The 14,154-nt window shown below is 51.0% G+C and overlaps 1 protein-coding gene across 1 annotated transcript in view; it reads right to left on the bottom strand.

Annotated features, from left to right (window-relative positions):
* The window catches only part of LOC102459053 (uncharacterized), a 53,406-nt gene that overhangs the window by 36,870 nt on the left and 2,382 nt on the right, over window positions 1–14,154 (bottom strand). Inside the window, exons 2-8 of the mRNA XM_089769625.1 lie at window positions 14,024–14,125; window positions 11,533–11,877; window positions 9,820–9,870; window positions 7,779–7,867; window positions 7,049–7,166; window positions 6,566–6,611; window positions 4,089–4,276 (exon numbers count right to left, since the gene is read on the bottom strand). Of these exons, the coding sequence (XP_089625751.1) occupies window positions 4,089–4,276; window positions 6,566–6,611; window positions 7,049–7,166; window positions 7,779–7,867; window positions 9,820–9,870; window positions 11,533–11,877; window positions 14,024–14,125 (939 nt within the window). The remainder of the gene's footprint in view (window positions 1–4,088; window positions 4,277–6,565; window positions 6,612–7,048; window positions 7,167–7,778; window positions 7,868–9,819; window positions 9,871–11,532; window positions 11,878–14,023; window positions 14,126–14,154) is intronic.

Genomic DNA, 14,154 nt, shown 5'->3' with positions numbered 1-14,154 from the left:
GACCGACAGAAACCGCAGTTACCGGACTGTCGGGGTGAAAACTGACCCCCTGTAACCCAGGCGTGTGGCCTATCAAAGGGTGCAGGGTACTGACTCTGGGTTCTTTGTTCCATTCCTGGGGGGTTTCTTCCATTTCTCCAGTTCTCTGCAGGGAAACTTAAAACTATTTCCCTGAGCTTCAGCCATCCCATTGTGCCGAGATGCGTCCAACACAATAGGTGGCAGTGACGGCACGACTGTGCCCCACACCGGCTGGAGCAAGGTTCGGGGCATCTTAAAGCAGCTGCACAGATCCCCAGCCAGTTAGGAAAGGGCTTATTGGGGTAGCCAATCAAGTAGGGTTGCCAGATGGTTTCAACAATACCAGACACGCTTGCCATGACATCACAATCGACATTCCATCCGAGTTAGAAAACACCCAACAATTCGATTTTCTCATTTCTATTTTCTCAATTTTTTCCCCCAACACAAATCTCAAATACTGGACTGTCCGGTTCAAAACCAGACTCCTGGCAACCGTACAATCAAGAGGCAGCTCGCTGGAGCAGCCCATGTATAAAGGGCAAGGATGCAAAGGAGTGGGTGGGCGTGAGTTTCCTGCACCACCCTTAGTCCCAACTTGCAGTGGGGAGAGTGGCTTACATCCAGGCTGCAGCTTGCCCCTGAAGCCAGGGGCTAGCCTAGAGCCTGTAGCTGGCAACTGAGGCAAGTGGTGGCATTAAAAACCACCTGCCCCCCAGGTAGGGGGCTACAGCAGGCTGGGGGAGGGGAAGGGGGCCTGCAGAGGGTGCTGTGCTCCAGCGAGTGGAGTTGGTGAACACAGCAGAAGTGATGGCTGGGAATCACCTCTAGAGCGCGGCGCGCTGGCGATTGGGCGCTAACGCCCAGAACGGCCAGCAGGAGGCGCCGTGGTGCTGAGTCTGCCCTGTTACCATGACCACGAATAGGCTCAGGTGCTACCGTTATACCTGGGAAGGGAGGGACGCGGGAGGTACATCCCTGACTCCGCACCGAGGCGCCCCGTCAGACAATCGCCCCCTACTGTCAGCCGGCATGGCTGATTCTCCAACTCCTCACATTGTTACGTGGGCACTCCCCAGCCTGCCCCAAGGTGCCTCCGACAGACGGCGTCCCAGCACTGAGAGCCACCCAACCATATCCTGCTGTTTCTAGTCCTGCAGTGGGAGCCCCACAATCCTGAACCAGTTAATTGGGACACAGACGCAGCACTTGGGGTGTCTTTACTCTGGAAAAATACCTACAGGCATGATCCAATATTCCCTGAAATCAGTTGAAAGACCTGCATTGAGGGCGGGGGGTAGGAATCAGGGGTTTCCTTTATAGATATTTAGAATGTTTTATTGTTACAAATATAAAATACACCCAAAATACCCAATTCATCATCATACACAGAGCTAGCAAAGAGGGGTAGGAGGAAAGAAGGGGACGCCGAGTGACATCTCTATGTTCAGGATCTACACTGAACAGCGATCTCAAACGCCAGCCCATTTTGCTTTACATTTTTCGGGCCTTTCCCTCCCGCAGAACGCCAGTCGTTGGTTAGGGTGAGGCCCAGCCGTATCACTGAGCCAAAGCCAAACATAAGTGCGTACTGGGGAGTGAATCTCCCCCCCCCCCCATTTTCTTGCAGCATTAATTGTTTAGTGACCAGTTGTGTTACCAGGTGACTTGCAGGGATCGGGGGAATCAGAGACTTGCCGTAGTCGGTAAGCAAATACAGAAGGAACTGTGAGCTCTGTGCACGTTTTAGAAGCATAGACAATACCATCTCAGATTGGTGCCTAACATTAGCCGAGATAAAGATGCAGCATAAACAGGAACAATGCTGTAAGCACATAGCCTACAGTATAACATTGGACAAAGATCCTCAAAGAGGCTTCTCACAGGAAATGGTCATTTTGGTTGAAAAGAAACACCCACAAAGAGCAGCAGTTTTCAGTTAAGTGATTTCTGGTAAGAGATGAGCAGACTCAATGGTTAAATGATTGAAAGAGTTAGGTTTCCGGCTGGTGCATCACACAGAGGGCCAAGTCTGCTTTGAAATAGCCATTCTGCAGAGGGTTTTTAAATCTTTCTTTGTTGGCCTATTTGCTCCCGTTGATGTCAATAATGCGTTGACCTAGTGGGAGCAAATGTAGGACTGTGCCAAATGCTGCAAGTACTGGTTGAACCTCTCTAGTCCGGCAACATCCGTGGTCTGGCATGATGTCAGTTAGCTGGAGTTCCACTTAGCATGGATGTGGCCAAGTTTCCCGTGGTGCCAGAAAGTTTTTTACAGCCACCCGTCCTGGCTCTCAGTGTTCTGTGCTGTGATTTAGCTCAAATTTACCCCTCAATGTCTTCTAAGGGCACGTCTACACAGCACGGCTAAAGTTGGAACAAGCAATGCAACCTGAGCTATGTCAGCTGCATAGCTTAAGTCAAAATAACTTAAATCGGCTTTTGGTGCTGTCTACACAGCAGGAAGTCACAGGAGGAACACTCTTCCTTCGGCTTCCCTTACTCCTCATAAAATGAGGGTTACAGGAGTCAAAGGAAGAAGTCCTCCGCCTCGACATTATTTCGAAATAATGGCTTGCAGTGTAGATACACTCTTTGTTATTTTGGAATAACATCAGTTATTTGGAAATAACTCTGCTGTGTAGACGTACCCCAAGAGCCCAGCAAGCAGTGGAAGTGCTGGTAATGCTGCGAGTCCATATTGACCTGCCATGGTCCGGCAAATTCTCTAGGTCGGCACCGGTCAGGTCTCAAGGGTGCCAGACTAGAGAGGCTGAGCCTGTAGTGCGGCCAGACTATGGATAGGGTCTCACTTTTTGACTTTCGGAGACTGATTCTGACCTCACTAGCATCAGTGTAGTGCAGGGGGGAACTGGTAGCTCATTCTAATGTCTCCGTAAAATACCTCCTGTTTTTTTGACAATGCCAGGGCTACAGCAAAATAATTGTGCTAGGATTACAATGACCAGAAAGGTGACATTTCTCTAAATCTCAATCTTGTCCTGTATTGCTTTTCATTAACAGATACCGCAGCAATCTGAACCCGGAGTTCCCGGAGACGGTCTCTGAGCTCAACTTCCTTTTTATTCTAAGCAGGGTCTCAGATACAGGATGTGATTGAAATCAGCAGAGTTGCCACAAGAAACGTTGCTCAGTATTATCCTCTCTCTCCGTCCGGGGGTGGACGACGAAGAGTGAACAAAGACCAGGCCTGGTGGAACTCCATTGAAAGCAATGACTCTGAGGCTACGTCTACACTGCAGACTTCTTGCGCAAGAAGCTTTTTGCCAAAGAGATTTTCTGCACAAACTTCTCCTGCAAAAGCTCATTGAAAAAGCGAATAGTCACCAGGGCACCTGTGATCATTTCAATAGGCTATTTTGGGGCAAAACCACCCCTGCTGCCCATCCCTCCACACCGTTTTGCACAATAACTCTTGCGCAAAAAGGCGTTATTCCTCGTAGAAAGAGCAATCTATCGCAAAACCCCTCTGCTCCGTCGATTCACTGTCCATTTTCTTGTGCAAAAATGCGCTTGAGGTGTGGACGCTCCGCAAGTTTTTGCACAAAAACTCTGCAGTATAGGCTCCACACAGACCTTTCTGCAACCCCCCAGCCAGCCACCCCAATGACAGAATGGGTACAGGAGGCGATGGGGGTCTGGCCAGAAGGTTGGGTGCAGAGTGGGGTGGGGGGTGCATGGTCTGGGCACAAAGAAGATGGGGGCACTTAGTTGGCTCCATGTCTCCTACTGCACCCAGACACCGCCCTGACTACTCCCATTGGCCACGATCCTGGCCGATGGCAGCAGCGGGGAAAACCTCTAGGTGAGTGGTTTCCTGCACCGCTGCTCCCCCAGCGAGGGACAGAGGAGGAAGAAGGGGAGTGCCAGCGCACAGCATCACTGTCTGCCTGTGCAAGCCACATCTGGCCCGTGGGGCCTCCCACCCACACTCAGTGGGACTCAGGCACTGGCACTTTGACCTCATAGAGGAGAAGGGACATGGGGCTGGCGCACCAGCACAGGCTCTCCGCTGGGGTGGGGCAAGCGCTGAGCCCACAGCCCACCTGCAAGATGGTCACAGACCACTCCACGGACCACCCTTTGGGAAATCATGGCTTTAGCAGTCTCCCGCCTCCGCTGTGCGGCCTTTTCTGCCTCACCAGCCGGTTTCACTCTAGTGAGTGGATCACGGCTGATCTCAGAGGAGATCTGGCTCCCTTCCACACCCCAGGTCTTGGGCGTCTCTGCAGATCTGGGGAGAAGCGGGCTTTTCAAACAGCGGAGCAAAAAAACTGGTCTGCCCCCCCGCACTGGATCAGTTCGCCTGTGCTCTATTGCCTGCCTGCGCCAAATGAAACAGCATGGCCATCCCCAGCCCACTTATTAGACAACAGCCAGGTTTTTGTTTGCCGTGCCCCTGTACCAAACAGCGGGGGAGGGGGTGAAATTTCCAATCCCAGTTCCATTAATGGGGCAGCCCCGTTCTAGGCATAAACATGGGGAGCAGAATTTGGCTCCATCTCCTGCCTCTGTGCATGGCTGTAAATCCAACTAAAATGTCAGTGAGGGCAGGAGAGTTCGTTTGGATTTAGCTTGATGTAAGTGGAGAGCAAAATGTGACCCAGTGTCTCTTGCATTACCGAGATCTCTAGCCTCCCCTTCCAACATGCCTCTGTTTCCCCTTGATAACAGCGGGCAGAGGAATGTATTATTCATGTGTCAGGGTAGCAGCGGGTTTCTAGTTTCCTAGAGCTCTGGAAGGGGAGATCATGTCACTAATGCGGTTTATGGTATGAATCATACAAGTCTTTTTTTTAAAGGGAGAACTAGAGGTGTGGGCTCCACAGTGAAACGTGCTTGGTCATAATTAACGGAGATAAAATATCTGCATGCTACATACTAAGTCTGATCCGCGCCAAATGCTGAATACCCTCCATTCCTATCGACTTCTTCCAAGAGCAGGAGTTTCAGCATCTCCCTGGAAGCAGTGAGCACCTGCCAGGATTGGACCCTCCTTGGTAACCAAGACCAAATATATTTTGCCTTAGCAACGATGCAATTCATCTCCGCTTGCTTGGAGCAGTCACAAACAAATCTCTCTTCCCAGCTACGTCGCAGAAGCTGCCCCAGCCGGCTCCACCCTGCCGCTGGCCTGGCAGCGGGGTTCTCATTCACGCTAAGCGGCGGCAACGTGCATCTGACGACCGATACTCATCTCGCTCCCGTTCGGTGAATGGATTGAGACGGATGTTGCCCGGTGGGTCAAAGTCTTAGCCTTGAATGTATGGGCTCCTCTTGCTTCAGCAGAGCAGTGCAAGTTGCTGTTTGTCAGTCACAGAATCATGGAACACTAGAACTGAAAGGGACTTTGAGAAGTCATCGAGTCCAGCCCCCTGCCCTCACGGGACTCAGTCTGTCCTCCGGCACGAGCCTCCCTTTTCATATTCTCAGGCGTATCGCACAGCACTTAAAAGGATGCTTTCGATTGCTGCATAACCGGGGTCTCAAACTTCTGGCCTGCGGGTCGGCCCTGGCCAGAGCCGTGTTGCAAACCGACACGGGAGTAACGGCAGGTGATAGGGGCCTGTTTGTTCCCATTGCTGAAGCCCCGCCCCTTCCTTCCCTTTCCCCCCATACCAAGGGATGCGGCCTTAGGCTTATCAGGGAGGCCTGGCCCATGGGGACAGCAGCATCTGAGCCCCTGCACTGCCCATGGCAGGTGCCCTCAGTAATCCCAAGGCTGCGTCCCTTGGGGCATGGGGAGCCATGGGAGGGCGGGAGTGGGACAGTGGCAGGAAGGTGGCTGGCCTTGGGCAGTGAGAACAGAACAGCCCACCTCCTTCCGCCGGCCTGCCGTCACTCCCAAGCCAGATTGTGAGCTGGCCTGCAGGCCGAGCGGTTGAGACCCTCGTGGTATCAGCTGTGCTCGTGTGGTAGGAACGGGGAAAGGCCACAGCGTCGAGAAGGGAAGCCTGCACGCCTTAGTCCATCGTGTAAATATTCTCTTCAGCACGCACCCTGGCTTCTAAGGGCCTCTGGATGCCGCCGCCTTCGGGGCTGGAAAGCGAGACTGCGCTGCAGAGACAGTAACAGACCCTGACGGTTACTCCCGAAATGAAATGGAAACACAAGCCACCCAACATCCCCAGCAATGGGATTCCAGGGAAAATACGAACTGTTTACTCTTAGACACCCGTATTGACCAATCCTCATCTAGCCATAGGGCACTACAGGCCTGTAGATCTGCTGCTGCTTCATAGAGATACAAACCGTGAGCTGGATCAACCGTTGGGCCCATGTTTGTTTATGACGCACTGAGCAATAGCAGGGATAACGAATTTCACTTTTTTCGTGATGTCTGATTATCTGTCCTGAGGTGACCAAGCCAATCAGACAAGCATGCCGCTCTGGGAATGGCAGCATGCGTCCGGGACGGTCAGGCTGGTCCATTTTGCTGTTCGAACAAAGGTACTAACAGGTTGGGACCAAGTGTTTTCTTAAAGCGACGGTCGACCTAGCAGGGTGAGTAAATAGCATTTACCTCTCAGTTTGCAATGTCTTCAGCTTCTGTTTGTTGTGGAAATACCCTGCAGATTATCCAAAATAGGTGGAGAAACAAGGGGGGAGAAGGAGAGATGAGTTTTTAAATCATTTTTAAACAGCAACAAATTCAGTGAGAAAACGTCAAGGGCAAAACCTGAAATAAGGGAGCTTTAATGTCGTCTTAAATAACGGACGTGTCACACTAGGCCAAACTCACCAGGGGTTTACACAACTATGCGCCCTGACGGAGCCTCCACGGAGGAGCGCCTGCAAAATGGGAGCACAAGCCACTTCCCTTGTGACCAGGGAAGCCCAGTGCATAAACGGGGTGACGTGACGGAAACAGGGCCCAGCCGGCGTGGCACAGAGAGGAGCTAATCGAGGGCATCCTCTGAGCAGCCATCCTGGGACAAGAGCCCACAACATCAGAGAAATCCAACTAGGGGTGGCCTGGGCTCATTCCCCCTCTCAAATCACTCACTTGTGGAGACAACCAAGGCCCCCGCCAGGATGGCTAGAAGCACCACGCAGACACCGACATATATCGCTGTCTTCGTGGATTCTGGCTCCCGAAGCTGGTCGACTGACGTGGACATATTCTGCTGACACACAAAAGCCTGGGGCATTAGGGGAAGTCATGGAAAACACACACGTCATGTGACAAACCATTCAGGGGCCTTGCCACCAAATGGGGAACTCACACGCCACACCTGAGGGAGCTGTTACCTCCCCTGCACACACCATAGTCCCCTCCAGCTGGGCCATTCTCCTCAAGGCTGAATGCGGTTGGGAAGTTCAATGGTGCCTAAAGGGAGCGAGGCATCCAAACCCCTCTCCTTGCTATCAAGAGCGTGAGCCTTGTGGCCTGTTTAGTGGTTAAAGACACAGCTCTTTCGTCCAAACGCCTGCGTTTTGGGCCACACCCTACGGGGCTTATTCAAGCCTCGATCCTGAGAGAAAGTTTCGTGCCTGAACTCCTCTTGACTTCAGGCTTTAATTACGCAAAACTCCCTTTCAGCTCAGTTCCCCCCCCCCCAGTAAAGAGTAAGGACTTCCGGATTAGCCCTTGATGCACGTCACTGGGGATTGTTTGCTGTCATTCCTGGCATGCACCAGCTCTATTTCTCGGGCACTAGATGGACAGACGCCACACACATTTTTCTCTCTTCCAACCAAAAGGGCACAGAGTGACCACAGACGGGACCACTTACCGCTGAAACAGCCGGAGGCGCTTCTGAACTGGAAGCCAACGGCCATTTTGGCGGGATGATGGAAGAGGGGTCACTGGCATCCACAGCAGCTGAGCAACAATGAGATAAACCAACACAGCCCTTAGCACGGTTCATCATTCTTTCCTACGCCATAGCTAGGCCAAGCCTATTTCTTCGACGCTCTAGAGTAAACGGGTATCTCCTGAGAATCGACAGGCTTCCGGGGCCCCAGAAAGAGAAGGTCACACAGCACTGCAAAGGGCAAGTAATGTTGCACACAAGACTTCACAAAGCAGAGAACACCTTTCGGTCGCATGGAGGCTGGCCACAGCATGACAAACGTGCCAAAACCACAGCTACAGCAACGTGTCTATTTCCCGGCAGAAGGCACTCCCCCCACCATTTAAAACACAGGGCTACAAAGGCAAGGTCGATAGCACCAGGCTTCTGTGACTTTGTCGTTGGATGCATTAATCACCCCATGAGCAATAAAACCAGCCCACCAATCGCAAGACTGAAGACGTATTATCGGAGGATCTATGGTTAACGAAAATGGAGTCCCCCTCCTGTTTAAATTAAGGGGACTCTGGAGCCAAGAGCCTTTTCTGCTGCAATTGAAAACCACTCCCGAGGGCTCCGATTCTAAATGGGGTGCTCTGCTTTGGCTGTTGTCTTCTGGGAAAAGGGGGCCTTTCCATTTTCCATAAGATGTGGAGAAATTGGAGAAGGTCCAGAGAAGAGCAACAAAAATGATCAAAGGTCTGAAAGAATTGGGCTTGTTTAGTTTGGAAAAGAGAAGACAGAGGGGCCATGAGAGCAGCTTTCAAGTTTCTAAAAGAGTGTTACAAAGAGGAGGGGGGAAATTGTTCATCTTGGCCTCTGAGGATAGAACAAGAAGCAATGGGCTTAAACTGCAGCAAGAGAAGTTTAGGTTGGACATTAGGAAAAACTTCCTACCCATCAGGGTGGTTAAACACTGGAATAAATTGCCTAGGGAGGTTGTGGAATCTCCATCTCTTAAGAAAAGGTTAGAAAGGCAGCTCTCAGGAATGATCTAGATGGTGCTTGGTCCTGCTGTGAGGGCAGGGGACTGGACTTGATGGTCTCTCAAGGTCCCTTCCAGTTCTAGTGTTCCATGGTTCTAGTGAATCATAGATTCTATGATTTTTAACATCAAAGTAACACAATTGCCTGCCTCTTTCGGTGGCTCCTCCGTGGATGTGTCCATAATAAATATACAACTCAGTAGCTAGAGACACATCCCATGTGGAGAAAGTGTTCATCTCCTCTTCTGAGAAGGAAATGAAACTCTGAGCTCACAAACTCCAGATAAATGAAGCGGCAGTTTTGGTTTCAAGTTCAAGCTGAGCTCATAAGGCTCAAACCCAAAATTTAAAGACTAAATATTAAACCACAAACCCATTTTTGTAGGTTGCTTGAAAGACCCCTCCAGATCATCCCATATTTGCTTGGGGCTTTTACTGCCTGCTCCCAGGAGATCACACTTTGTAACACAAAGCCAGTGGGAATAATATTTGCAATGCCAGCAAAAATAGATCTTTAACATAGAAACAAAGTTGTGCAATTGGTAGGCAGTTATGTGTGAGTGATTTGCAGGACCTTATTTTATGATTTGCAGTCCTATCAGCATATCAGTTCAGCTCCTGAAGGGTGGCCGTGTTAGTCTAACAGAAAAAAACTTAAACAATTAATAGTCCTACAGCACCTATCAGCTTCATGTAGCATGGAAACTCAAACTGACTATTCTTTTCCCACTTTTTTTTCTCCTTTCCCTTCCTTCCCCATTCCTTCTTTTTCTCTGCTATTTATTTGGAACTTGGACCCCTTAAACTCCGGTCATCTGAAGAAGTGAGTTGTCCCCATGAAAGCTCACGTTCCCACAGACATGTTTTGTAACTTTCTAAGGTGCTGCAGGACTATTCATTGTTTTTTAAGTTCAGCTACTATTTGTTATTTTATTGCCTTTCTGCGATCCCATTACAAAGGGCTTCACACACACCAACACAGGCTTAAACATTACCTGAGCTACGTTCAGATGGGTACGTGTGAGGAAGTGCAGTGGAAGTCTTTGCTGGTATGAAAAAACAAAACAAAAACCATGCATGTGACAAGTCAGCAAGATGTGTCTAACATGCTGAAAGAAATAACGTGTCTTAAGAACAACATAGCACCTGCAATAAAACTCCATCCCCCTACCTACCTGGTCTATTGCAAGAAGAAGAAAATTGCTTTAACTTTTATTCTCTGGGCACGACAGCGCAGCAAAAGGAGAGAATGAAAATCATAGCTGTGCTCTCTATGTGTTTGTCTTGGGGGTTTATCCTGCCTCTTCCCCTCACCATACTCTCTAAGCACCTTCCTTGTACAATCTATAGTGAAGGACTTCCCACAGCATCTGGAATTCTGCCTTTTCCCAGATTAAAAATAAATCAGGGTTGGGGTAAGATTGGGGGGTTTGATTTTGCTGATTGCCACAACTGGAGCTGAACATTTTAAAGTTTGTCAGAGAGCAGAGTGAGATGGAACTGCCGTGTATAACACTTAGGGTGCATCTACACTGCACCGTTTGTCTGGAAAAAACAGATGTTATTCCGGAAAATCAATACTAGCTCCGCACAGCAACTGCATTATTTCTAAAGAAAATCGAAATAACGGAGGGCTTTTCCCAACGTTGGTACCTCATTCCATGAGGAATAATGCCGCTTCCAAAAAAGCTCTTTCAGAAGAGGGTGTGTGTGGATGGTCCGCTGCTGCTTTGTCGGAATAGCCCCTCCCCACGGCCATTCTACCTTATTCCTCCCCAGTGCCTCCTGGGGCTCTAAATGGAGGCAGTGCACCTGCATCAGGGGAGCCTACTTTGGACTAATTTTGCAGCTTCCCTGTACTGTGAACCCTCTAGTTCAAAATAAACTGGCAGTGTAGACATACCCTTAGTCATCCCTTAAGGCCAAGTGGCTCAAACTGGACCTGTGTGGTAGACTTTCATGAGCACTCGCCACGGGCTGGAATTCACCCATATGAGTAGAGCCAAAGAGCGTGCCTCGCCCTACCCCCACCTAGCTCCTCCGCCAAGACAGAGGGCTAAATTCCCACCTGGCGCAACTCTACAGTTCCCAGATCAGTGGGGTTGCCCCTGCTCTGACGATTGCTCTGAATGAGGCCCCACAAGTCTGAAAAGAAGCAGTCTAAGTTTCTAGGGGCAGGAACAAATGTGAGGCAGGATCTCGACCAAGCGGGTTTCCTCGCACGAGGAGGATTTCTCTCATTGGAATCCCAGTGACCAAAGGAGAGGCCAGGGCATCCGAAGGGACCACGTCATCAGGGGCTCAGGAGCCTGCAGATAGTGGCCATGTCTCGTCCCAGCAGGCACAATAGCCCGGGCGCTGGATCAACCTGCCAAGGGACATGACGCATCCACCCGCGACTTTGTGCCACGCTAACGAGTGCAGCAGAGGGTGGGACCCGCTCTTCTGGATGCCACACGCAATAGGACAAAGACAGCTGCTAAGGGCTGCCTGGCACAAGGGAACAAAATCACCCTCCCCGTGCCTGGCTCCGCGGTGGATACACGGATGGCAGAGGCTGCTTCCTTTGGGCAGTGGGGAGGGGAGGGCTTCACACTCTCATGGCTGGCATTGCAGGGCGTGATTGACTGTGTCAGTCACAAGCTCTGAAGGCCGGGGGCTGGCAGGAGTTTTACCCCCAAGGACACACAGAGACAGACTCTGCTCACCTCTCTCAATCACAACTTCCAGGCGGCTCGTCTCATCATTGAACCAACCGGGGATCTCCACACGGCAGCAATACAGCCCTTTGTCTGCTTCCGCCGCATTCACTATGGTCAGGGACACGTCCCCCTGTGTGAGGTTCCCCCCTAACTGGTATCTGTTGGACTGACGCCACGTTACCCCCCGTCCATCTGTCCAGAGGATGGGCTGAGCACACTTGGAAGAAGGGCAGCTGCCCCGGCCCCAGCACATGCTTGTGATGTCACTTTCACGATCAACTCGGTATCGGCAGGGCAGCGTGACGTTCTGACCCACCAGTCCTCTCACCGGGGAGCCCGATGCCGTGAGACCTGCAGACAAAGGTACAACAGGAATGGAAACGGGGAAAGGACACAAGGGACCGGCTGAGGGGACTTGCCTGGATCTCAGTCACTGCCCGCACCGTGCCTGTAAGCTGGAAACCCGGCTCCAGCTCCACCAGGGTCACTGAAGGGTGTGTCCCTCTGCCACACCCGGCCAGCAGGACATGGTGCAGCCATGGTGCTTTTGCCCACAAGATGTTCCAGTCCAAGCACAGGAAACACTCCCAGCTGCTGCCCAGCCCCTCCCTCCTGAGCCCAGCCCGGCAGATGTAGGGGGAGCAGGTCTTGGATCCACCCAACCAACCAACGGGCGACTCTCTGGGCAGTGACACACACACAGCGCCCTGCCCAAAGGGAGCTCAGTTGTGGGAACCAGGCAAACGCAAACACTTCGGCCTTGAGATTTGTGCCGCTTCTTTGTGAAGCGACTCCACTAGGGACTAACCCTCCCGAGAGTGGCTCTCACGCTGCCCCGTGCTCGTGGGAGAGACACTGAGGCCTACAACCCCTGCGGTGTCCCTGGACGGCTCCGCTCACCCCACCACGGTGACTGGAGCCACCTGCGGGATGACACAGCTCGTCACACGCACTTCTCCAGCCCCCTCGTTCCTCCCGTGGCAGAGCACCAGCACGAAGCGTGTGCACCATGGACCCCCGGCTCGCTTTGCACCTCGGCGCTCGCAGAAGAGCCGCTGTGGGCTGGTCCTCTGCCCTGGGCCGAGCCTCCCCTGGATCTGCAGCTCCACCTGCCTTGAGACACACTCGTCAGGGGAACTTGCACGTGCACCGGACTGTGTCTGCAAGTAGCCAGGTAATTGACACAAACCCTTTGGAAGTGTATTTAATAGGTTCTCTCTTTGCCCCTCTATTTAGCGCATGCACAGCCCCTGGGTCAATGGAGCAGTGGATGAAAGACAGAGCTCACTTTACATATGCTGCACAATTCCCCCATGCGCTTACAACCCTGCCTTCCTCTTTCTAGATCTAGCACGAGGCTGCACTTCCCTTTAGAGTTCCCATGAATACAACACGCTCCACTAACATCCAAGTATGCTGCTTCCCTGTGCGCATAAACCACGATTTCAAAATACGGTCAGCAACGTCGCCTCCTGCTACTGAACTGCTGGTTTGCCCAGTGAATGTGCAGTTTAACACCTTTAATATTGATAGAGTTGGGCAGAATTGAGGTGTTAGCTCCTCTCAACCTTTTTAGCTCCACTCAACCTTTTTGCCTAAAAAAGACAGACCTTCTGAGTAATGAATCTGGTGCTGCTGGACTTTGCCAGAATAACCGATGAGAAACTCCACTCACACAACATACAGCATTAGTAGCTACTAAGCAAACGTTTATTAATCTCCCCTCTTATTTAGCAAAAAGCAACGCTGTGAAAAACAAATATGGACCATATCCTGGCACTTTTTATTTTTTATTTAAAGCCAATCTCGGACTTAAGGTGCCCAGTTTCTTCACAACAGTTGCTATCACTGTTTCCCTGCTGGTAAAGGCTGACAAACTGAAAGAGACGGGCCCTTTTATAGGATATGGACCATATCTTGGCACTTTTTTTTTCCATTTAAAGCCATTCTGCATGGACTCCGCATTAGGGTGCCCATTTTCTTCACAACAGTTGCTATCGCTGTTTCCCTGCCAGTAACGGCTGATTTTTAGTTGCAGAATGAAAGAGCAGAAGATCTTCACTCTGTCGTGATGTTGGCTCCCACAAGCAACCAACATTTTTTCCCAAGACAGGTTGAACCTCTCGCATCCAGAACTCGCTTAACCAGAAACACCCATCACACAGAATGATTTCAGTGAGCCAGATGGCCACTTTTCATGAGCAGGACCAAGTTTCCCACGGTCCTATAAAGCGTGTTTAGCCACAAGTCCTGGCTCTCAGTGCTCTGTGCTGTTACTTAGTTCTAATTTACCGTTAAATATCTACTAAAGAGCCCAGTATGCAGTGAAAGTGTCGGAAACACTGCTAGACAATACTGACCTCCCATGGTCTGGAAACCTCTCTTGTCTGGAACCCATCTGGTTAAGTTCTCCCCAGGGGAATTCAGTCCCTTTTCCACACTAGTTACTACTGGTGCCCCATCCACTACCAGTTATTCTCTTTGCCACGTTAATTACCTGTAGCGAGGACCATTAGGATCCACTCCGAGAGGAGACAAGGAGCCATGGGGGGAACTGGAGAGAAGGCAGAGAACCGTCTTTCTTCAAGCGTCTCAGGGGCTTGAGGGAAAAAACATTCATTGCCGACA

This window comes from Pelodiscus sinensis, chromosome 16, assembly GCF_052426305.1.
Source record: "Pelodiscus sinensis isolate ZL-2025 chromosome 16, ASM5242630v1, whole genome shotgun sequence".
Lineage (NCBI taxonomy): Eukaryota > Metazoa > Chordata > Testudines > Trionychidae > Pelodiscus > Pelodiscus sinensis.
Note: the sequence above shows the minus strand (reverse complement) of the source record. Positions and strands in the feature narration are given on the sequence as shown.